Below are 25,786 nucleotides of genomic sequence, written 5' to 3'. Positions count from 1 at the left end.
TGAACTTACAAAGCCTCCCTTGAATTTGTTTTTACTAAAGTAAAAACATTAAGGCAGTACGTGTATTTTAAAACAGCTTGTGCATGTGCTCTTGAGACTCCTTGGTGGGTGCATTTTTATCAAAACCATATACACAGTGACATATTAAATGTATCATATTATTGTACTAATCATATGACTCTAGAAACAAAAGTAACCAGAGGACTAAAGCCTATCAAAACCATCTTTTTGTTTTTGTACAATGGGATTCTTTTTAAATTTGCCAATGAATTCATACCAGTATTGAAACCAGATGTAGACTTCCGTCTTTTAATGTATTAGCTCAGCTATAAAGTCTTATTTCCATCTCTGATTACTGAATATTTCATTCATGGTGTAGTATCACTCTCCCGTCCTCCTTTTTCTTTTGTTTTTTTTAAACTAGGCTCTAAAATACGATTCAAATGATTTTAAAATGACATTGCTGCATTTGTACAGTGACAAATAAAATTAAATCTGTATTGTATTGATGATAACCTAATAAAATCCACAAATGAAGTACTCTGTTGATGAAGTTTTTCATTGGAATAGATTCTTTTTTTTTGCGGTACGCGGGCCTCTCACCGTTGTGGCCTCTCCCGTTGCGGAGCACAGGCTCTGGACGCGCAGGCTCAGCGGCCATGGCTCACGGGCCCAGCTGCTCCGCAGCATGTGGGATCTTCCCGGACCGGGGCACAAACCCATGTCCCCTGCGTCGGCTGGCAGACTCTCAACCACTGCGCCACCAGGGAAGCCCATGGAATGGATTCTTGACAGATACTAGTAAAAGAAGTGTTAGCTGTGGTTTGAGAATGGATCTAAGCATTTTCCATCTTAGAACTAAAATCTTGTGTTACCTCTTTCTGTATAAAGCAGATCCTCTCTTTTGTGTTTTTCTTTTCTCCCTAAATATTTTCAATGTAAAACTCATGAGTTTGAAATCTATCTGATGAAAAGTCATAGTTATAGAAATAAAGATACTACTTAAAATTTTTATAGTAATGGGAAGAAGTACTTCTCTCTGTTGCCAAAAAGAAATCTATTTGGTAACTGGTTGTGTTTGTATGCAAATGAAATTTGTTAAAAACATTTAAAGATTGTTTGAAAACAAAACTCTGTTTAGGAAAATGACTGTCAACTAACTCCTTTACCCCTCCACTCCAAATAGTCCGTATGTGTCCAAAGGATACGAAATAAACATCTAGATCAAGGCCTACATCTAGGAAGGCCTGCACTCCTTCCTTTCCTAGTCTCCATTAGTGACACAAAATACGTGTAGAATGGTTTAAATGTTGGTATAGATATTGTTCTTTTCCAAAGTTCATTTGCTACCATTGATATTTAAAAGAGACCAAGTAAACATTTTTTGCTCCAAATTTGCTAAGATTTACCTGCATTTTGACACTTACAAGGCTGAAATTTGGCCCATCACTTTTTTTTTTTCTTTCTCCAAACTCCATTTCTTATTGAAGCCAATTTAATAAGATTCAGTGCACTTTCTTTTTAAATTTATGTACAGAAAACTTCACATTTTGGGGTGTACAGTTCTAAGACTTTTGACAAGTGTATAAAGTCTTGTGAGTACCACCAAAATCAAGATATAGAACAGACAGCCCTACACCCCCCAACACCCAGTCCTGCTGTGTGTTTATAGTCACCCCTCTCTCCACACTTAATCTCTGGCCACTGCTGATCTGCTTTTTGTTCCTATAGTCTTTTTTTTTTTAACATCTTTATTGGAGTGTAATTGCTTTACAATGCTGTGTTAGTTTCTGCTGTATAACAAAGTGAATCAGCTATACACATACATATATCCCCATATCCCCTCCCTCTTGCATCTCCCTCCCACCCTCCAGGTGGACACAAAGCACCGAGCTGATCTCCCTGTGCTATGAGGCTGCTTCCCACTAGCTATCTGTTTTACATTTGGTAGTGTATATATGTCCATGCCACTCTCTTATTTCGTCCCAGCTTACCCTTCCCCCTCCCCATGTCCTCAAGTCCATTCTCTCTGTCTGCGTTTTTATTCCTGTCCTGCCCCTAGGTTCTTCAGAACCATATATATATTTTTTAGCTTCCAAATATATGTGTTAGCATATGGTATTTGTTTTTCTCTTTCTGACTTACTTCACTCTGTATGACAGACTCTAGGTCCATCCACCTCACTACAAATAACTCAATTTTGTTTCTTTTTGTGGCTGAGTAATATTCCATTGTATATATGTGCCACATCTTCTTTATCCATTCACCTGTCGATGGACACTTAGGTTGGTTCCATGTGGCTATTGTAAATAGAGCTGCAATGAGCACTGTGGTACATGACTCTCTTTGAATTACAGTTTTCTCATGGTATATGCCCAGTACTGGGATTGCTGGGTTGTATGGTAGTTCTATTTTTAGTTTTTAAAGGAATCTCCATACTGTTCTCCATAGTGGCTGTATCAGTTTACATTCCCACCAGCAGTGCAAGAGTGTTCCCTTTTCTCCACACCCTCTCCAGCATTTATTGTTTGTAGATTTTTTGATGATGGCCATTCTGACTGGTGTGAGGTGATACCTCATTGTAGTTTTGATTTGCATTTCTCTAATGATTAGTGATGGTGAGCATCCATTCATGTGTGTGTTTGACCCATCACTTTTTACCATTTTTCTCATCTTAGTGGAAGGAAGGAAAATGGGCCTCACTTGATATCTGAGTGCCACTTCATAGCTATCATATTTCTATTCTTCAGTTAATTATTTGAGTTACTCTACTGATGGTCTTTCCTTTCTCTGGACAGGGAACTACTTTTCTTATTCAAAGCCTAATTTTAATGCCAGTTCCTCTTTCCTTCCCTAATTAATCACTCTCTACTCTGGTTCCATTTCACTTTGAAAGTGCTTTTTATAGTAGTTTATAAATCTGTCTTTCATGCTAGGTTGGAACTCCATGAGGTTAAAAGTTAGAGATGTTTTAAATTCAACATAGAGCAGGTGCTTAATAAATGTTTTTTCAGAGAATGAATGTTTTCTAGGGCTTTTTGGAAAATATACTTTCTTAGATCACTGTTACACATGGCTTATACTCTTATACGTGCCACACATGTTATTCTCAGCAACATTGTGACCCGTATGGGATAATTTTACAATTGATACTTCGTTATTTTGATTTGCTTTTCTTTGATAATTAGTGCAGTTTAATATTTTTCATGTATGTTAACTAGCCCTATTACAAGTTTTGTGAATTGCATATTCATTTCCTTGCCTATTTATTTATTGAGATTTTATTTTATTGAGCTCTTTATGTTCTAAGTAATTCTGTATACTAAGTATCTTACTGTATTTGCTGTGAATATTTTTCTGTTTTCTAAGCTTATAGTTTTTATGTAGACAAAGCTAATAAATTCTCATAATTCTTTGCTTTTATTGATTAGAAACTCTTCTTGCCTACTGATTTGATACTTACTTTGATTTTTGTTTACTTTTATTTAACTGTTTTTAAAATGTTTAAATAATTCATCTATGTGTTCTTTTTGGTGGGGTTAAGCATCTGTTTTCAATAAAATACTCAGAAAGCTACCTCTGATGTCTTCAGTTAAGGTCACTTTTCAGGCTAGGTGAGTCTGCTTACTTGCTGAGTTCATTTACAGGTATACTTGTTTTGTTTGGCCGGCACACCATTTAAAATAATTTAGATTTGAATGCTAAGATGCAGTAGGCATTCTGCCTGATACACAGGGCTGCTGTTCAGTTTTACTGCTTGTTTCTGGCTGGTATCTGTTCTTACTGTTGTTAACCACCGTAGCTGTTCTGACTGGTTGGCTTTATGGCTCATGACTGTTCTGATTACACATTGCTTTTACTCTTTGTCAGATACATATTTTGAATGTCACCTTTGGAACAAGCCTTGCAACTCCCTATTATATTGAGACTAGTTCATATATTCATGTTTGTGACATCTGGCAGTGATGTGATAGTCTATAGAGTATAGACTATCCCACTACTATAGAGTCAGAAGACACGTGGGCTTGCCCCTTAAGTAGTTGTGTTTGACAGACCACTCAATTTCTCTGAATTTGTTTCCTCATCTATAGAAAGGGACGATAAAGTGTTTGTTTATTTAATTGTGTGAAATGCACATAAAATACTCTATAACTTTAAAGTAATATAAAAATTTAAGTCAACATTATATTTCTGTGTTCTAGAAAATACTTGTTTACTTGTTTATTATTGTTTAAAATGATTTTATTGAGGGATAGAAACCTTTCATTTTGTAGTTGAAGTTAAAAGGCTTAAAGTGCAGGTACATTTGAGCCTTAATATTCAGATGGATTGTTAAAATATTACTGTACACAAATAATTTTAAATTAAGACTTATCCATGTACTGGTATGAATGGTTGGATATTGCATCATGTTTTTTGATTAGGGGAAGATATGAAATGACCCCCTGAAGTAGGAGGAGAAAAGCATAATGGGAGAGAGGCTTTAGAAACTTTACACGTTTGCTTCAGATCAGTCCTCTCTACCTTTAATAATTCAGGACCAAATACAGGCTGTGGCCTTAGGTATTCTTGTAAGCTTTGTAAAAACTAGGACAGTTAGTTTCTTCACCACTGTATACCCAGCACCTTTAACAGGATTTACACGAGAGAGCCAGTGAAGTAGATACTTGTTGAAAGAATAAAAATGGCTGTCCAAATTAGTGTGAATTTATTATTTATTATAGTCTTTTGTTAAGAAAAGACTATGAAGATCTTTTTTTTTTTTTTTTTTTTTTTTTGCGGTACGCGGGACTCTCACTGCTGTGGCCTCTCCCGTTGCGGAGCGCAGGCTCAGCGGCCGTGGCCCACGGGCCCAGCCGCTCTGCGGCATGTGGGATCCTCCCGGACCGGGGCACGAACCCGTGTCCCCCTGCATCGGCAGGCGGACTCTCAACCACTGCACCACCAGGGAAGCCCGACTATGAAGATCTTTTGTTAATTTGTTATAAAATCATAGAGTTGGAATGAACTTTTGAAGTCTTCTAGCATTCAGTGCTTTACAGCAATGACATCAGGTAGATCCTGAGACCTTGAAGTATAGTAAGTCAATTTAATTCTGAACTTTCTCTAATGCAGCTCTGAAATATAGGGTACAGGAGCAGAGACAACAAATCAAGGAGTTAATGAAGGATTAGTTACTTATTGGTTGGAAATAGTGAAATGCTAAGAGGATAAAAATTGAGGTCTAGGTAACTGAAAAGGTCAGCATTGAAGTAACTAAACACGACACAGTTTTTTGGACTGGTACTGCTTTTGTAACACCCCGAGCTCTTTAATCTTTATCCAGGAATGTGGAATAGGGAGAGGGGAGAGAACCCAGGCCCATATGGCAGCAGCACCACCTTGCATACCTCTGCAGTGGTGTGGTGTGGTGGCCCTCAGCAGCACTCCTGCCTCCACTCCCCCACCGTGGCTGCAAACCACTAATTAAAAAAACTGGGAACATCAGTTGTGAATTTCTCTTTTCTTTTAGTAACTACAAGTCTGTACCCATTCATTAATTATTTATTGAGTGCTAACTGTATGCCGGGCATGGTTCCAAGCATTGTGGATACCTTGGTGAACCAAAGATCTCTGCTCTTGTGGACCCTTTTCTTAGTGCACTGCTGTTCAGTACAAACATAACACGAGCCACATATGTAATTCTAAACTTTCTAGCATCCACATTTAAAAAAAAAGTAATAGGTGAAGTTAATTTTAATAATGTATTAAATATATTAATATGTAATATTAATGTTATAACATCTAATATTTTATTAATATCAATAGCTTATATTAAACATTAACAGATTTTAAATAAAATAATATAATTAATATATACATATCATGTAAAAGTGTAAGCAGTATGTAAGTTATTAATGAGATACCTTACATTCTCTTTTGGTACTAGGCCTTGAACTTTGGTGTATATTTTACATTTATAGCATATCTCAATTTGGGTTAGCTATGTTTCAAATGCTGGGGAGCTACTGTATTGGATCGTGCAGCTTCAGAACATACCGCTTGCTGTCTGTGGACCATGAAGTCAGACCATCTGGTCTGAGGTGGAGAATCAGTTCCTGGAAGTATTAGAATTTTCAATTAATCCAGACTCTTTACCCATGACCTGCAAAGCTTTGCATGATCTGTACAATACTTTATGACAATATATATTGGTGTTGTATTTAAAGGTAAACCACCTGGCAATTTGCTTAGAAATTTTAACATGATAAGGGTTTTTTTTTTTTTAATTGAGGTGAAATTCATATAACAGATTTACCATTTTAAAGTGAAAAATTCCTTGGCATTAGTGCATTCACAATGTTGTGTAATTACCACCTCTGTCTAGTTCCAAAATATTTTCATCAACCGCTATTCATTAAGCAGTTTCTCCCCATTCCCCCTCTTCCCTTAGCTCCTGGCAAGTACCAGTTTGCTTTCTTTCTCTATGGATTTACCTATTCTAAATATTTCATATAAATGGAATCATACAATATGTGCTCTTTTGTGCCCAGCTTAATGTTTTTGAGGTCCATCCACATGTCCATACTTTATTCCTTTTCATGACTGAATAATATTCCATTCCATTGTATGTGTATACCATAATTTGTTTATCTATTCATCTATTCATAGATATTTGGGTTGTTTCAACATTTTGGCCATTGTGAGTAGTACTATGAACATTCATGTACGTATTTGTTTGAGTACCAATTTTCAATTCTTTTGAGTATTTACCTAGGAATGGGATTGCTGGGTCATATGGTAATTCTGTGGTTAACTTTCTTAAAAAAACTTTCCAAGGAACTTAAATATTGTTTTCCACAACGGTTGCACCAGAAATGCATGAGAATGTCAATTTTTTCACATTCTTGCCAGCACTTGTTACTTTCTATTTTTTTAAATTTTATTATAGCCATCCTAGTGGGTGTAAAGTGGTACCTTATTGTGGCTTTGATTTGCATTCCCTAATGACCAATGATGATGATGTTGAACATCTGTCTTTTTATGTGTGACCATTTGTATATCTTCTTTGGAGAAATGTCTATTCAAGTCTTTTGCCATTGGGATTGTTTGCCTTTTCTTGGTTGAGTTAGAAGAGTTCTTTATATATTCTGGATTCCAGACTCTTGTCAGATACATGCTTTGCAAATACTTTCTCCCATTCTGTGGGTTGTCTTTTCACTTTCTTCATAATGGCCTTTAATGCACAAAAGTTTTTAATTTTGATAAAGTTCAGTTTTATCTGTATTTTTCTCTTGTTGCTCGTGCTTTTGATGCTGTATGTAATGATACATTGCCCAACCCAAGGTCGTGGAGTTTTACCCTTATGTTTTCTTCTAAGACTTTTGTGGTTTTAACTCATATTTAGGTTGTTGATCCATTTTGAGTAAATTTTTGTATATGGTGTGAGGTAGGAGTCCAACTTCAGTTTTTTTTACATGTGAATATCCAGTTGTTCACCCAAGTTATTTCTTGACATGAACCACTGCGGGATTGGTGGTGGTGGAAGCAAGCTTCTTCCAGTAGTTATTTTCACATTTTACATAGTCTTCATATTTTTATATTTTCAATTTTTACTGTATCTTCCTGTTATCCCACTGTGTGGGGGGCATTTGAATTCTTTCTGAGTTTCTTTTTTTTTTCCCCTTTCTCTCTCTCATATAGAGCAATGTCCTCTATCTCTGTATAAATTGAGATTCTTTCCTTTCTCTCAACTTATTTCTTTGGGTTATGCTTATAGTGGTTATGCTTATAGTGTGAAGTAGGTTTTATTATCCTGAGCTATTGATATTACTTGATGTATTTAAAAACTAAGAGGATATTTTTGATAAAAATAGGGACTTTCACAGGTTGCACTTGAATAAGGTTTGTCAAGAGAGGCACGGTGGTTAAAAACATAGATTATGATTAAAGGGGACTCACATCTTGGTTCAGTCTTACTTGTGTGTGACCAGAAGGAAGTTACTGAACATGTGTAATAACTTCATTTGTCAAATGGTGATAATAATAGTATTTACCTTATAGGGTTGTTATAAGGATAAATGAGATAATGCATGCAAAACTCTTAGCACAATGCCTGGTACAGATAGCACTGCCTCTACTGGGACAACTACTAAGAATCTTTTTTCCCTCCTCTCTCCTCCTTGGCCTTCTTTTCTCCTCCCTCCTCCCTTTTCCTTCCCCTGACAGCCTTTGCTCGTGTTCCCATTTTCCTAGTCTTTCTCTGACATTTCCATTTTTGAGTTCTCATTATTAGGGTCAGAAATCTAGGACCTGGGTGGATTAGGAGTGAGCTGGCTGGAAGGAGGAGGAGTGGTATTGGTGTGAACACTGCATGCAGGAGACTCTTGGCAATCCACCCTTTCTCATTTCCTCTCTTTTATGTAACACTGTTGGTTTCCATTTTCATCAGTAATTGGAGGCACCACAGGGAAGGGTGTCTGAATTTACTTTTTCAGGACAGATAGCTGCAATATTGCCACCTCAGTGTTAGGTGATATAGGGAATAGTGATTTCTTAGGGTCATGTTGTTTCTTGAGATATGTTATATGTTAGGAATGACATTGATAATTTTAAAGAAAGGAGAAATTGAATGATGACATTTTCTTTCATCAGAAGTTCTCAGTACTTTACCTTTTAGCCTTTTCCTAGAGGCTAATGGTCTTTAGAAAGAAGTGCTTGTTAACAGTGCTCTCTTGTAAGTCTTTATCTAACATGGCATTTCAATTGAGTTTTTAAAATATTTCTTTCCAGTTAACAGAAGATGAAATTGCAACTATTCTTAAATCTACTTTGAAAGGACTAGAATATTTACACTTTATGAGAAAAATACACAGAGATATAAAAGCTGGAAATATTCTCCTCAATACAGAAGGACATGCAAAATTGGCGGATTTTGGAGTTGCTGGTCAGTTAACAGTAAGTGTAATACTTTTGGAAACACTTTTGGTTTATATGTCCAGGTTTGAGTATGACTAAACTTTGATAATATATTTTGGGGGTTATGGAAAGAAATGCGTAACTCCATTATTATCAGGGAGAAGGAGCCGTTATTTACATATTATTTATTACTTTTATTTACAATTTAAGAGACATTGAATGAATATGAAAATATATATTGTCATCAAAATGCTTAAATATTCAGAAAGGAAAGCTACATTTGTTCATTTCTGTAGCTTTTATTGTTATAGTACTATCTTTAATGACTGTCTTTAATGAAGGTAGTGGAGATAAGTTACTTGTGGACTCTTGGTTTTTTCAGAATTCAAAGTTTCTAAGTATGTCATGTCACAACTAGTTGAAATTTTAGGAAAATAGTTTCAGATATAACCTGTAGTATTTGAGGCTTTCAGATATGTAGTTTAAAGAATATGTTGGCAAATACATTTCCTTAGTGTTTTTGTAGTAATATTTATGTCTGTGTAATGCTTTTGCAGGATACAATGGCAAAACGCAATACTGTGATAGGAACTCCATTTTGGATGGCTCCTGAGGTAATTCAAGAAATAGGCTATAACTGTGTGGCTGACATCTGGTCCCTTGGCATTACTTCTATAGAAATGGCGGAAGGAAAACCTCCTTATGCTGATATACATCCAATGAGGGTAAGAAAATGTCAGTGTTAAAAGTGTTGACGTTTTGTAATGTCAGTGTAAATAAATATAGAGTAAAAAAGTTCATTTGAATTTGGGTTCTGTGCAAAAAATAGTAATATTATCTGTCAGGGTTAGTGACTGTTTGTTAACTTATTTCCTGCCTCGTAACCTTATTTGGGGGAAAAGAAGTGAACTCTGTATTTCTCTCTACGGTCGCTGTTTTTCTCCCCCAAAAGTATACCTGTTAAATTTCCCCATAATTTTAATAGAAGAAAGGGTTGGTAAACCCCACTACATTATTCAGTTCATCGTATTCTGAATGTAGTAGTGGGAGGCTTGGAAGAAATCGCTTCTTTTCTACCCACCCTGCATATTGTACCTTTTTGTGTTTTTGGTTCTCCGTTTTTCCTTCTCTGGTCTGGCTAATGTTAAAAAAAAAAAATCCTGATTTCTAATATTGCTATGTGTAGGTGAATTAAGCATATTTTTTTAGTGCTTAGTGAGAAAATGGAATTCCTTTTTTGAACATTATTATATGCTTCTATGAACTCCTTTTCTAGGATAAATTTTAGAGTTTTAAATGCATACCTTGCATATTCAAGTCTAATTGCCAATGCTTTATGGTTTGTGATGATGATAGTTTTAAAATTTATTAGTATGTGAATCTCAATTCATTATAGATAAGTACATTTATCTTTGTAAACTTATTGCCCTCTAGTGGCTGTATTCAATTCAAGAAGAAAGGATATAGGAATGAAGGGAGAAAAGAGGTGGGGGAGAGAGAGAGAGTATGTGTGTGTGTGAAGAAGAGAAGAGAAGATGGTTTCAGGGTGATTGGAGAAATGTGTGAAGTAAACAGATGGGAGGAAAAAGAATGCAACATTTTAGAATATTTGAAGAAGAATAAATTAGAATTATATCTGATATTACAGTGCTATTGTGGATTGAATTTCAAGTGTAGGTAATGGTGTACTATACTGAAATCTTTAAAAATCTGCCTGCTACTTAAAGATAATTCTTTGAGGAATATAATTGTATATAATAGAGTATATATCATCTTCCTTGTACATACAAATTCCTCTTGCTAAAGTGAAACATAAAAATAGCATGAATTGTTTGTTTGAAAATACTAAAATGAAATATAACAAGGTCGGCATAAAATCAACAACACAAATTCTCATTTCTTTTCTAATTAGTAAATATCTTTTGTACTTTTAGTTAGAATGTTTTTAGGGTGATCCTCAAACTAGATGTGTTTGAGTTTGAGTTAGTGAGGTTAGCTAAACTATCCAAGACAGCCTGAGGACAGCCCAGGACTCAGATTATTACTGTTCTGCTTCCTCCAGTATAAATCTCATTTTCTTCCAGCCAAATAGTTCCACATACTAAGTTTGACCATGTGGTAGTCTCTCTAGCAGGTAGTAAAGGATTTAAAAAGTAAAACACACTCAGAGTAGCTTCCCTCATCGCAAATTACATGACACTACTCTTTTACAACCAAGTATACTCCTAATCCAACATGATTTCTTAAAAAAAAAAAAAGACATACAAAAGAAAATATATATCCATGTCTAAGAATTGAAAACTGAGTCAACCATTTTTTTAATTAAAAAAAATAAAAAAGAATCCAGGGCCTCCTTCCTGCCCAATTAATAGTAAAATCAACTTGAGAAATTCTGGAAGACTTGGCTTGGTTAGGGGTGCCAGTTAAGTAATACCCATACACGGCATACTTACACATCTTCCATCTCCCAGTTCCTGCTGTATGTGACTGGGTGGACACCTGGCCCATCTTAGTGTGTGTGCATGCCACTGCCTATTGGAAGATCACTCACAAGCATTTAACATGGGGGGCAGAGGACAGGTATCTTCATTTTGTCTGGGAGTGGACAAAGGGATATGGATGTGTTAATTCACAGAATTAAAATGTCTTGATGGGAATATCTTGGATGACGACTTCTCTTGTAAAGCTTAATATAGCAGGGTGCAGCCTTTCTTTGTGGTCTGATGTCTCGGTGTCCCTGTCGGGGTGCTAAGCCATATCCTAGAGACACTGGCCAGGAGCATGCGCCAGCCTTACTCCTGCCCTGATCTGATGGGGGGCTTCAGCACTTCTCCCTCTGACATCGTATGGCTAGAAATCACGACTTACGGGTGAAGCCCAGGATCCCCTTTTTCTCCCGCTTTACATAGTTAAATTTTGGCTTGAATGACATGTTCCGTGCTCATGAAGTCTACTTTCTTACTTTTCATTTTATCTTTTTACCCCCTATGGTAATTTCCTAGGGTTGTCATAACAAATTACCGCAAATTTGGTGGCTTAAAACAATAGAAGTTTATTCTCTTACAATTCTGGAGGCCAGAAATTTGAAATGAAGGTGTTGACAAGGCAGCACTCCTTCCAGAGGCTCTAAAGGAGACTCCATTTTTGGCCTCTTCCAGCTTTTGGTGGCTGGCTGCCAGAAATCCTTGGCATTCCTTGGATTGTAGCTGCATCACTTCAGTCTCTGCCTGCATCTTCACATTAACCTTCTCCTCTATGTGTCTGTATTTTCCTCCTCTGTCTGTCTCAAATTTCCCTCTGCCTTCCTCTCAAAAGGACACTCGTCACTGGATTTAGGGCCCACTCCAATAATCCAGGATGATCTCTTCCTGCAAAGATTTTTTTAAATTTCAAATGAGGTCCCATTCAAAGGTTCTGGGGATTACGATGTAGACATATCTTTTGGGGGCTGCTTTTCAACCCACTATATCCTCTATAATCTGTTCTCTTTTTTCAAATTGTATATCGTTTAAGATCAGTAATGACTAATTTCAGGACGTATCTCCTTGTCTTTCTTCAACCAGTTTTTTTTTTTGTGTGGTAAAATACGCATAACATAAAATATACCATTTTAACCTTTTTTTTCTTTTTTTTTTTTTTTTTTTGCGGTACGCGGGCCTCTCACTGTTGTGGCCTCTCCCGCTGCGGAGCACAGGCTCCAGACGCGCAGGCTCAGTGGCCATGGCTCACGGGCCCAGCCGCTCCGTGGCATGTGGGATCTTCCCGGACCGGGGCACGAACCCGTGTCCCCTGCATCGGCAGGCGGACTCTCAACCACTGCGCCACCAGGGAAGCCCTCCCTTTCATACTTTTACTTTTCTTTCTTTTCATACTGCCTCTCTTCCTCCCTATCTGTTCCCTGTATTTTTCTGCCTGATTATTTTAAGTGATACCTTGATTCTACTAACTATACTTTCAGATCAGAAATAGCCAAGGATCCACAGGAGTGGGCAAATTGGATCATTGGAGAATTTCAGTATTACTTCCAGGACATGTGGTTTTTCACTCTATTTGAAAGTTAGAGTTGTTCTGCCCTGTGGTTCTAATACATATGGGAGTACAAGGCATTCCAGCCCCAAAATTGAGGATTAAGGTTTATTACGGTGACAGTTTCAACATATTTCTGTCTAGTCAGAGTTATTATTCTTAAAGAGATGAATAAGCAAGGAAAACAGAATAAACAGATCTCAGCTTCTCTTGGTTGAGTCTGCTGAGGTCACCCCGTGGGTTTCACAGGGAAGACAAATTCCCACTGTTAATTTATATTCAGACCTTGCCGTTGGTGTTGCCAAGTCCTCTGTAAACATGCTTAGTTTGGTAACTACTGAGGAAGCAATCATCATTTTCTCACTGACATACTAATTATGTGAATATGAATTGTAGTGTTGGAGACATATTTCCATTAAGTATTGCTTAGATAAAGAAGTATACTAGGAGGATTGAGCTGCTTTGTACCCAAAGGTGGAATTGGGGCCCGGCATCCCCTCCTTGCCTGGGCTGAGCCCTGCCCCGTCCTATTTCTCCTGGTTGAGGTGGGCTCAGCCAAGAGCGTCCCAATCATTCCAGTGCAGCCCGCTGCACAGCAAGCTTCTAGCTCGAGTTCCAGACCCCCGTTCACCCAGTGCTGGTGTCCTGTGCACTCCCATCCAGGTAGCGAGCTCCCCACAGCCAAACCTGCCAGCAGCGGAGCAGCTGGAGGGTCCTAAGCAGGCCCAGGACTCAGATCCCCGTTCTCCTACCCTTGGCATTGCACGGACACCTGTGAAGACCAGCGGAAAGCCCCCAAGCCCACTGGTGAAACAGCTGAGTGACGTATTTGAGACTGAAGACCCCAGATTAAGTCTTCCCTCAGAACCTATTCTGCCCCTAGAGACACCTTCATCTTCTCAACTGGACTTGCCTCTGGGCACCCAGTTTTCCCTTGAGGATCAGACTGAGACTCCCTTCCAAGAAGATGTTTTCCAAGGAGGAAACAGGACATCCCTCAGAGACCCCTACAGCCAGCCAGCGCTTGGACAAGCCCTTGAGAGACCCCGACACTCCTTGATCTTCAGGTTCTAAGCGCAGCAGACAGAAACCAAACAGCAAAGTGCTAGGGAGATCTTCTCTCACCATCCTGTAGGGTGACAACTCCCCTGGGACTCTGACACCACGACAGGGTAAGAGGCCTTCTCCCCTGAGTGAAAATGTTAGGCAACTAAAGCAAGGGACCGTTCTGGGAACTGCACGACTTCTGAAAAATGGAGGACGAGCATGGGAGCAAGGCCAGGGCCATGGCAAGGAAAATCGGCACTTCGCTTTGGTAGAGAACTAGGCTGTGCATGGGCCCAGCACCGGACTCACCACCAGGGGCCTAGTGACGTTCTGTGTCCTCTCACCCCTTCTTTCCCTGGGAGACTGGAAAGGCTTATTTTCTTCAACTCCCCCTATACTACCAACTCTGGGACTGAGAGCTTCCTTAGCTTTCTTTGTGTCTTATGTGTTTCTGTATATTGTAGGAAGTGATTTAAAAAAAGAAAAAGAGTTACGCTAGACTCCATCTATTTAAGATTTTAATGTGGGATACTGACAAAGGCAGTATTTCTCTGTATATGTGTGGGAGCATTCACAGGAGACAATTTAAATTGATTTATTAATGATTGAAAGATGATTTACATTTCATACTTAAAAAATAATTATATTATTACATTGAATTTTTTTTATATACAGCAGGTTCTTATTAGTCATCCATTTTATACACATCAGTGTATACATGTCAATCCCAATTGCCCAGTTCATCTCACCACCACCCCCACCCCCCACTGCTTTCCCCACTTGGTGTCCATACGTTTGTTCTCTACATCTGTGTCTCAATTTCTGCCCTGCAAACTGGTTCATCTGTACCATTTTTCTAGGTTCCACATATATGCGTTAATATACGATATTTGTTTTTCTCTTTCTGACTTACTTCACTCTGTATGACAGTCTCTAGATTCATCCATGTCTCTACAAATGACCCAATTTCATTCCTTTTTATGGCTGAGTAATATTCCATTGTATATATGTACCACATCTTCTTTATCCATTCATCTATCGATGGGCATTTAGGTTGCTTCCATGACCTGGCTGTTGTAAATAGTGCTGCAGTGAACATTGGGGTGCATGTGTCTTTTTGAATTATGGTTTTCTCTGGGTATATGCCCAGTAGTGGAATTGCTGGGTCATATGGTACTTCTATTTTTACTTTTTTAAGGAACCTCCATACTGTTCTCCATCGTGGTTGTATCAATTTTCATTCCCACCAACAGTGCAAGAGGGTTCCCTTTTCTCCACACCCTCTCCAGCATTTGTTGTTTGTAGATTTTCTGATGATGCCCATTCTAACTGGTGTGAGGTGCTACCTCATTGTAGTTTTGATTTGCATTTCTCTAATAATTAGTAATGTTGAGCAGCTTTTCATGTGCTTCTTGGCCATCTGTATGTCTTCTTTGGAGAAATGTCTATTTAGGTCTTCTGCCCAGTTTTGGATTGGGTTGTTTGTTTTTTTTAATATTGAGCTGCATGAGCTGTTTATATATTTTGGAGATTAATCCTTTGTCCATTGATTCGTTTGCAAATATTTTCTCCCATTCTGAGGGTTGTCTTTTCGTCTTCTTTATGGATTCCTTTGCTATGCAAAAGGTTTGAAGTTTCATTAGGTCTCATTTGTTTATTTTTGTTTTTATTTCCATTACTCTAGGAGGTGGATCAAAAAAGATCTTGCTGTGATTTATGTCAAAGAGTTTTCTCCCTATGTTTTCCTCTAAGAGTTTTATAGTGTATGACCTTACATTTAGGTCTCTAATCCATTTTGAGTTTGTTTTTGTGTATGGTGTTAGGGAGTGTTCTAATTTCATTCTTTTACATGTAGCTGTCCAGTTTTCCCAGCACCACTTATTGAAGAGACTGTCTTTGCTCCATTGTATATCCTTTTCTCCTTTGTCATAGATTAGGTGTCCATAGGTGGGTGGCTTTATCTCTGGGCTTCCTATCTTGTTCCATTGATCTATATTTCTGTTTTTGTCCCAGTGCCATATTATCTTGACTACTGTAGTTTTGTAGTATAGTCTGAAGTCAGGGAGTCTGATTCCTGCAGCTCTGTTATTTTCCCTCAAGACTGCTTTGGCTATTCGGGGTCTTTTGTGTCTCCATACAGATTTTAAGATTTTTTTTTTTTTTTGCAGTACGTGGACCTCTCACTGTTATGGCCTCTCCCGTTGCGGAGCACAGGCTCTGGACGCGAGGCTCAGCGGCCATGGCTCACGGGCCTAGCTGCTCCGCGGCATGTGGGATCTTCCCAGACTGGGGCATGAACCCATGTCCCCTGCATTGGCAGGCGGACTCTCAACCACTGTGCCACCAGAAAAGCCCCAGATTTTAAGATTTTTTGTTCTAGTTCCGTAAAAAAGGCCATTGGTAATTTGATAGGGATTGCATTGAATCAGTAGATTGCTTTGGGTAGTATAGTCATTTTCACATATTGATTCTTCCAATCCAAGAACATGGTATAACTCTCCATCCGTTGGTATCATGTTTAATTTCTTTCATCAGTGTCTTACAGTTTTCTGCATACAGGTCTTTTGTCTCCCTAGGTAGGTGTATTCCTAGGTATTTTATTCTTTTTGTTGCAGTGGTAAATGGGAGTGTTTCCTTAATTTCTCTTTCAGATTTTTCATCGTTAGTGTATAGGAATGCAAGAGATTTCTGTGAATTAATTTTGTATCCTGCAACTTTACCAAATTCATTGATTAGCTTTAGTAGTTTTCTGGTAGCATCTTTAGGATTCTCTATGTATAGTATCATGTCATCTGCAAACAGTGACAGTTTTACTTCTTCTTTTCCAATTTATATTCCTTTTATTTCTTTTTCTTCTCTGATTGCCGTGGCTAGGACTTCCAAAACTATGTTGTATAATAATGGTGAGAGTGGACATCCTTGTCTTGTTCCTGATCTTAGAGGAAATGCTTTCAGTTTTTCACCATTGAGAATGATGTTTGCTGTGGGTTTGTCGTATATGGCCTTTATTATGTTGAGGTAGCTTCCCCCTATGCCCACTTTCTGGAGAGCTTTTATCATAAATGGGTGTTGAATTTTGTCAAAAGCTTTTTCTGCATCTATTGAGATGATCATATGGTTTTTATTCTTCAATGTGCTAATATGGTGTATCACATTGATTGATTTGCATATACTGAAGAATCCTTGCATCCCTGGGATAAATCCCACTTGATCATGGTGTATGATCCTTTTAGTGTGTTGTTGTTTTCTGTTTGCTAATATTTTGTTGAGCATTTTTGCATCTATATTCATCAGTGATATTGGTCTTTAATTTTCTTTTTTTGTAGTATCTTTGTCTGGTTTTGGTATCAGGGTGATGGTGGTCTCATAGAATGTGTTTGGGAGTGTTCCTTCCTCTGAAATTTTTTGGAAGAGTTTGAGAAGGATGGGTGTTAGCTCTTCTCTAAATGTTTGTTAGAATTCACCTGTGAAGCCTTCTGGTCCTGGGCTTTTGTCTGTTGGAAGATTTCTAATCACAGTTTCAATTTCATTACTTGTGATTGGTCTGTTCATATTTTCTATTTCTTCCTGGTTCATTCTTGGAAGGTTATACCTTTCTAAGAATTTGTCCATTTCTTCCAGGTTGTCCATTTTATTGGCATAGAGTTGCTTGTAGTAGTCTCTTTGGATGCTTTGTAATTCTGCGGTGTCTGTTATAACTTCTCCTTTTTCATTTCTCATTTTATTGATTTGAGTCCTCTCCCTGTTTTTCCTGATGAGTCTGGCTAATGGTTTTTCAATTTTGTTTATCTTCTCAAAGAACCAGCTTTTAGTTTTATTGATCCTTGCTATTGTTTTCTTTGTTTCTATTTCATTTATTTCTGCTCTGATCTTTATGTTTTCTTTCCTTCTGCTAACTTTGAGTTTTGTTTGTTCTTTCTCTAGTTCCTTTAGGTGTAAGGTTATATTGTTTATTTGAGATTTTTCTTGTTTCTTCAGGTAGGCTTGTATAGCTATAAACTTCCCTCTTAGAACTGCTTTTGCTGCATCCCATAGGTTTTGGAGCATCATGTTTTCATTGTCATTTGTCTCTAGGTATTTTTTGATTTCCTCTTTGTTTTCTTAAGTAATTCTTGGTTATTTAGTAATGTATTGTTTAGCCTCCACGTATCTGTGTTTTTTACGTTTTTTTCCCCGTAATTGATTTCTAATCTCACTGCATTGTGGTCAGAAAAGATGCTTGACATGATTTCAATTTTCTTAAATTTACTGAGGCTTGATATGTGACCCAAGACATGTTCTATCCTGGAGAATGTTCTGTGTGCGCTTGAGAAGAAAGTGTAATCTGCTGGTTTGGGGTGGAATGTCCTATAACTATCAATTAAGTCCATCTTGTTTAATGTATCATTTAAAGCGTGTGTTTCCTTATTTAGTTTCATTTTGGATGATCTGTCCATTGTTGAAAGTGGGGTGTTAAAGTCCCCTACTATGATTGTGTTACTGTCGATTTCCCCTTTTATGGCTGTTAGCATTTGCCTTATGTATTGAGGTGCTCCTATGTTGGGTGCATATATATTTATAATTTTTATATCTTCTTCTTGGATTCATCCCTTGATCATTATGTAGTATCCTTCCTTGTCTCTTGTAACATTCTTTATTTTAAAGTCTATTTTTTCTGATGTGAGTATTGCTACTCCGGCTTTCTTTTGATTTCCATTTACATGGAATATCTTTTTCCATCCCCTCACTTTCAGTTTGTATGTGTCCCTAGGTCTGAAGTGGGTCTCCTGTAGACAGCATATATATGGGTCTTGTTTTTGTATCCATTCAGCGAGCCTATGTCTTTTGGTTGGAGCATTTAGTCCATTCACGTTTAAGGTAATATCGACAGGTATGTTCGTATTACTATTTTCTTAGTTGTTTTGGGTTTGTTTTTGTAGGTCCTTTTCTTCTCTTGTGTTTCCCACTTAGAGAAGTTCTTTTAGTGTTTGTTGTAGAGCAGGTTTGGTAGTGCTGAATTCTGTTAGCTTTTGGTTGTCTGTAAAGCTTTTGATTTCTCCATCGAATCTGAATGAGATCCTTGCTGCATAGAGTAATCTTGGTTGTAGGTTCTTCCCTTTCATCATTTTAAGTATATCATGCTACTCCCTTCTGGCTTGTAGAGTTTCTGCTGAGAAATCAGGTGTTAACCTTATGGGAGTTCCCTTGTATTGTATTTGTCCTTTTTCCCTTGCTGCTTTCAGTAATTTTTCTCTATTTTTTGCCAGTTTGGTTACTGTGCGTCTCAACATGTTTCTCCTTGGGTTTATCCTGTATGGGACTCTCTGCACTTCCTGGCCTTGGGTAACTATTTCCTTTCCCATGTTACGGAAGTTTTCGACTATAATCTCTTCAAATATTTTCTTGGGTCCTTTCTCTCTTCTCCTTCTGGGACCCCTATAATGCGAATGTTGTTGTGTTTAACGTTGTCCCAGAGGTCTCTTAGGCTGTCTTCATTTCTTTTCATTCTTTTTTCTTTATTCTGTTCCACAGCAGTGAATTCTACCATTCTGTCTTCCAGGTCAGCTATCCGTTCTTCTGGCTCAGTTATTCTGCTGTTTGTTCCTTCTAGTGTAGTTTTCATTTCAGTTATTGTATTGTTTTTCTCTGTTTGTTTGTTTGTTCTTTAATTCTTCTACATCTTTGTTAAACATTTCTTGCATCTTCTCAATCTTTGCCTCCATTCTTTTTCCAAGGTCCTGGATCGTCTTCATTATCATTTTTCTGTATTTTTTCCTGAAGGTTGCCTATCTCCACTTCATTTAGTTGTTTTTCTGGGGTTTTATCTTGTTCCTTCATCTGGTACATAGCCCTCTGCCTTTTCTTCTTGTCTATCTTTCTGTGAATGTGGTTCTTGTTCCACAGGCTGCAGGATTGTAGTTCTTGCTTGCACTCCATTTCATAATTTTTTGACTGTGATCCATAGTATGAAATATATTTCACAGTGTGACCTATTATGCACATGTGTGCATGTATGTGTGTGCACACAGTTGAAACAAAATATACATAAAACAGTACTTACCTATGCATGTTCATAATGGGTCACATGTGAAATATATTTCATACTATGAATCACTGTTTGTGATCCACTCTGATTTCTGTTCGATCACAGTCTTCTCTTCTTCTACTGTATTTCATCTTTTCATTAAAAAAAGAAAAAAAAGTGGTCCAAATCCATTCAGTTGATTTCGTGACCAAGTATTGGTTTGTAACTTGCATCTGAAGAAGAAGAATCACTGTATCTTTGGAAATCTGATTTCTTCCAATGCCATAATGCTTTCCTGTTGCCACATGATAGTGGTGTGACCTGGCATTTGAGACTTGTGAGTCCTGAATCAGTTCTGTTATCTGTCAGTTAGTTATAGTGGACTCTCAATTAATTTTCCAGTTCACTGAATTGTTGTGAAGATCATATAAGACAATGTAAGTGAGCAATACATGTAAAATAGTAAATACTTTAGAAATATTAGGTAGCATTATTAAGTTTTCAAGTCTCAAATTGAGATATTAAAATAGTTCAAGTTCTTGCAGAGAGTAGCTTTTTTTTTTTAACTTTTTATTTTATATTTGAGTATAGCTGATTAACAGTGTTGTGATAGTTTCAGGTGCACAGCAAAGCGGCTCAGCCATAGGTATACATGTATCCATTCTTCCCCAGACTCCCCTCCCATCCAGGCTGCCACATAACATTGAGCAGAGTTCCCTGTGTTATACAGTAGGTCCTTGTTGGTTATCCCTTTTAAATATAGCAGTGTGTACATGTCAATCCACTTAGGGAGCTTTTGACTATGGAAAGGATCAGGCAGTTGCTTCATCATCACCTTATTTTGTCTTGGGTTATTGAGTAGGTTTGGCGGTATTGGGACCTTATGCAGTACCCAAGGGAGCTTATTGCCAGCTGCGGGAGGTTGCTGAAAGCTTTAAAGCCCTTACTTATGGCTGCTGAGATGACTTCTGCAGCCTCTGCTGGATACAGTATGGAAATAATGAGCCCATGAGGACACAGAGACATGTAGACTCTCTTTTCTAACCTCAGGTCAGACTGTGATATACAGATGTTTTCTACGTCATTTTCACTGTATACTTGCTCAGTAATGGAAACTGTGATTCACAAGAGAGTAGAATGAGGTATTTCTGGAGCAGAGAATTCAGAGTCATTGGACCCCCAAAATTTCAGTTAAATATTGGTTTGTGTGTAGATGTGCATTTTGTTGGTGAGAGAGTTCACAGTTTTCATCAATGAAAATAAGAGTTTCTTGACCCCCAAAGACTGAGAACTGTGGCTCTCAGTGATAATATTGGTGACCCTCAAGAGAGTTTCTTATTATATTGTGTATTTAGGATATGGTTTTGTTTAGTATTTACTTTATTATAGCATGTCACTGTTCTGTGTTTTAATCTGGAACCAGTAACTATATATGCATATGGCCTCTATGATTTCCCCCCAAACCCCTAATACTCTTTTACTTCTGGAAAGGTTAGTTTTAGGTATGTCTAATTACTGTCTGAATTTCCTCATTCCACTGATTTAAAAAAATCTTTTTTTTCTCTGAATTCTCACCTTTTCTCTGTCTTATGGCTTTTATTTTTTTAAAAACTTACTTTATATTATAGTAATGATTATGTTGTCTTATTTCCTCTATTAGATCTAAGTTTTAAATGCAAGTGTGTTTCATTTTTGTGTGTCTAATTGAACCTAGTGGAGTGACTTACATAAGAGCATCCAATAAATGTTTTTGTTGAATATGTGCTCAATTACCTTTCTTATCTCAAAGACAGTTTGTGGTGGTAATATTGAAATCTAGCAAGCTCAGATTCTTCTTTCATACAATAATAATGTTGTACTTGTAGGTTAGAATAAGAGTGAAATAAACTGAAAAATGAAAGTAAATGCTAATTAAATACAGCTTGAAAGCCCTATCTTTGCTCATGGCTTGACTTTCAAACTTTTACTAAGTGCAGTTTATTTATTTAAAATTTAATTTTTATTTATTTTTTATTTTTTTATACAGCAGGTTCTTATTAGTTATCTATTTCATACATATTAGTGTATATATGTCAGTCCCAATCTCCCAATTCATCACACCACCACCCCACTTTCCCCCCTTGGTGTCCATACATTTGTTCTCTACATCTGTGTCTCTATAAAATATCAGTTTTAAATTGATTTAATTCATACATACATACATATTTATTTATTATTTTATTTATTTATTATTTTTGGGGGGCACTTTAGATCCTGGAGATCAGAAAGACTTAATGTTGGCCTCTGGACAGTAGCTTTGGTTTGCTAATGGGGATATAATCATTAACCCTGTTGAGGGTCTTAAAAGCAATTGTATAGACTTACTATATTGATCATAGTAAGTTTTGTTGTGTTTTGTTTTTAAACCAGTCATAGAAACTGTTTAGGCTAACATTTATTTTAGAAGACATAAATATCTAGGTGTGTTTGTGTTAGGAGGTTGGGAGGTATCTGAGGGCAGGTGTTGACTCTGTAATTTCAAGTGTACAACACTTAATTCATGATGTTTTTGGAGGAAATGCTGTCTGTAGCAAACTTGACTTTTGCAATCATGGCTGATCAGACATATTTTTAAAAATGAAGATAGTCAGACACTTGTAAGTCAGACACATCTGACTTAAACAAAAACTATGTATTTTAGTTAAATTCTTGCAGAGTAGAATTTTCAGCTGTCCTAGAGGACTATATTAATTACAGATTATTTGTTTATCTTAACTTGGTTTTCAGTATAACTTTTACATAAATAGAATCATCTTCATTACATCTGGGATCGTTTAAATAGCATAATTACATGTAGTTGTGCTATGTAATGAAAGGTAAGGGATAAATGATCAGAGGTGACTTTATAAGCATTGCAGTAAGTGACTTATAAACTGAAGGTCACCATTTTAATTGGAAGGTTTGTGGATCTCTTAAATTCTGTAATCAAATGAGTGATATCAAAGGAAGAAGTAATTTAACATAACAATTGTGGCTTACACTGAACATATGTTCCTGTTAATAAGTTGCATTATAGTCTTTAAGGACTTGTACGTAGTTAGTACATTTTGGTTCATTTGATACCCACAGTTTTTCTTAATTTTTATTAGTGAGTTGTTACAGTGGTTAACAAGAAATACACAGATTTAAGTTGCAATAGTTTTCCCAGGGTTATATGATCTAACTTCACAAGCTTCTTGGACATATGTAGATGCTTTTCTATTTTGCTTTAGTTATGACATACAATTGATATAGGCAAGCATGAAAGCTTGGGCAAATTTTCATTGCTTTTTCTGGATCTTGCTCAGGTTCTGTGGTATTTATGTAAAGCACAATTTTGTTACTTGGGAATGCATGTTGAAATTATCATGTGCACTATTTTGCTGTAGGCCTGTTGGCACTGCCACAAAGGTAATACACTGCAGTAGGCCATTTCCTTGTCGGCTGCATTTACAATTTAATAGAAATATTACATGACTTTTTAAACAAGTGTTTTGGCAGGGAGGAAATGGCAGATTCCTTACAAACAAGCATAGCTTCCTTTCCTTAACCACACTCCAGCTACTCAAGAAATTGTACTTGGTTTCAAGTTTGGGGGTTTGAGGGTAGAATGGGAAGTCAGGTTGAAACAGGAATGACATTGATATTTATTGATACTATAAAATAGTTATGTATTTTTAACTGCTGGATTTTATTACTATATAGTTTCAGTGAGTGACAACCAATATATTTCTGAATTAGGGCCGACTTTATTTTTATGCAGTTCACCTGGCTGGGACTATCTGGTTTTGATTGGTTGAAAAGGTCAGGACTACCAGATAGGCTGTAAGATGTTAGTTTACTTTTTGTAAGTTTTTTTTATAGTTTTGGCTTTGCTGCATATATTGGTCTTCATGATATTTGCCTAAGCGCTACTTCTTTCATATCAATGATGATTTTATCTTGAAGATGAATCACTTTGGAGGGTAGAGAATATGGAAAGAAAATTTGGTAGGCTTGTTAGCACTGACATACAACATAATGGATTCCTAGCACATCTTTTGGTCAGTTTGTTTTAGTTCTCTATTGTGTGTTTCGAATTTGAAAGGTCACGTTTACACTTTTTTTTTCTTGGATATTATTCCATCCTATCACATTCTTATTTTATTTAGTTCTTTGAATCTTAAGTCATTTGTAGTTTTGGATAAAATGCTGACCTCTTTAATTCTAAAGTATTTTATACTTTTGGGAACTCTACAGAAAAAAAAAATGCACTTTACTTTCAGCCTTGACTTTGGCCACAGTTTACTTTCTAGTGTAGATCCCGGCTTTTTCTTCTGTACAGAAAGAGAACGGTTTATAGTTAGGTCTTTCCCCTTTTCTTTTCTTATTGCTTCTGACTTCTTAGCCAGCTTACCTGGCAGCTGTAGTAAGTTATGCTGCTGTGGTGTGGTAGAGACTGGCACTGGGTGTGTTCTTATAGCCATCACAGCATTGGCTTTTGTTATTTTCCATGTTTCAGTTTGTTGGTAATGGACATATGGACGTCATATGTTCCACAGAGTACTGTACGAAGCCAATTTGAACTGTTTCCATTTGCCTCCAGTCCAATCATGATATTTATTTTTCCATGGCACTTACCCAGATTATCCATACCTCCTGCTTAGCTTGTGTCACTGCCACCATGGACTGTATTTCTTCTGATTGCCTCCAGTTTTTCACAGTATCTAATTGCCTATTCCGGCTTAGCTTTCTTTGCACTGCATTGATTGATGTTTATAAAATATCCCAAGATCTTTTAGATAACAGATACTCAGGTGCAGAGAAGTATGATATTCAGCTTGTTTTTTGTTTATATATAAGGAAAGTTTTATATCCAGCCTTATAGAGTGGAATTGAATATGCTAGTGGAAAACTTAGAAGAGTAACTGTGTGGTTTTAGCCAATATTGCTTACTTTTTAGTATCAACAATAGCAGCAATGTGATCTCCCAGAGAACCTTTGATATAACAAATCAGGTCATAATTTTATTGCTGAATTTTGAAGAGAAGATCCTGGATGCTTCTTTCTAGGCTTGAGAAAATATGGCTACATTATTGTTTACCATAGCTGTTCTTCACCTCTTAGCCCTCTGTAACGTCATTTTAGATACTGATTTTCAGAATATGAATAAATGAGTTGCAGTCATTTCATGACATTAGGTGAGTCAACTATTACCGTGACCTAGAAGCTTCGGCTTTACAAAGGAATGCATTTATTCATTCATTTAGCAGATATTTACTGAGCACCTACTATGTGTTAGGGACTGTTCTAGGTGCTGAGGATGCAGCAGCAAAAAAAAAAAAAGGATGAAAAATTCTCTTTATTGCTTTTGTATTCTAATGAGGGAGAGAGATAATAAAGAAGAGAAGTAAATACAACATCTAGTATGTTAGTAATAAGTCCTGCAGTAGAAAAAATAATGCAGGGAAGTGAGATAGGAAATTTCAGCGACAGAGTGGAGTGGTTGACGTATAGTACTGGATTGCTAGTGAAGGCCTCGCTGAGGAGATGACACTTGAATAAAAACTTAAAGAAAATGAAGATATCTGTGTATGGAATATACCAGGTAGAGGCAACTAACTGCAAGTTCAGTGGTCCTGAAGTGGGAGTGTGGTAACTCCAGGTGAGGATCATAGAGACTTGAAGGTTATAGTAAATACTTAGGCTTTTATTCTGAATAGGTGAGAAGTCACTGAGGATTTCTGAGTAGAGGAGTGACATGAGAATGAATAGCCTGGAGAGTTACAAGGGTGGAATCACATAAACTAGTTT

At 37.1% G+C, this 25,786-nt stretch overlaps 1 protein-coding gene and 1 pseudogene across 2 annotated transcripts in view; both read left to right on the top strand.

Annotated features, from left to right (window-relative positions):
* The window catches only part of STK3 (serine/threonine kinase 3), a 317,965-nt gene that overhangs the window by 88,148 nt on the left and 204,031 nt on the right, over positions 1–25,786 (top strand). The window contains exons 5-6 of the mRNA XM_082858352.1: positions 8,773–8,937; positions 9,456–9,623. Of these exons, the coding sequence (XP_082714478.1) occupies positions 8,773–8,937; positions 9,456–9,623 (333 nt within the window). The remainder of the gene's footprint in view (positions 1–8,772; positions 8,938–9,455; positions 9,624–25,786) is intronic.
* Positions 11,680–13,984, top strand: LOC309974387 (cell division cycle-associated protein 3-like; annotated as a pseudogene). Its single transcript has 2 exons — positions 11,680–11,742; positions 13,399–13,984. The product of its transcript is annotated as a cell division cycle-associated protein 3-like (transcript).

This window comes from Leucopleurus acutus (genome assembly GCF_964270905.1).
Source record: "Leucopleurus acutus genome assembly, chromosome: 17".
Taxonomy (NCBI): Eukaryota; Metazoa; Chordata; class Mammalia; order Artiodactyla; family Delphinidae; genus Leucopleurus; species Leucopleurus acutus.
The sequence above is the reverse complement of the archived record's forward strand: the minus strand, read 5'-3'. Positions and strand labels throughout refer to the sequence as shown.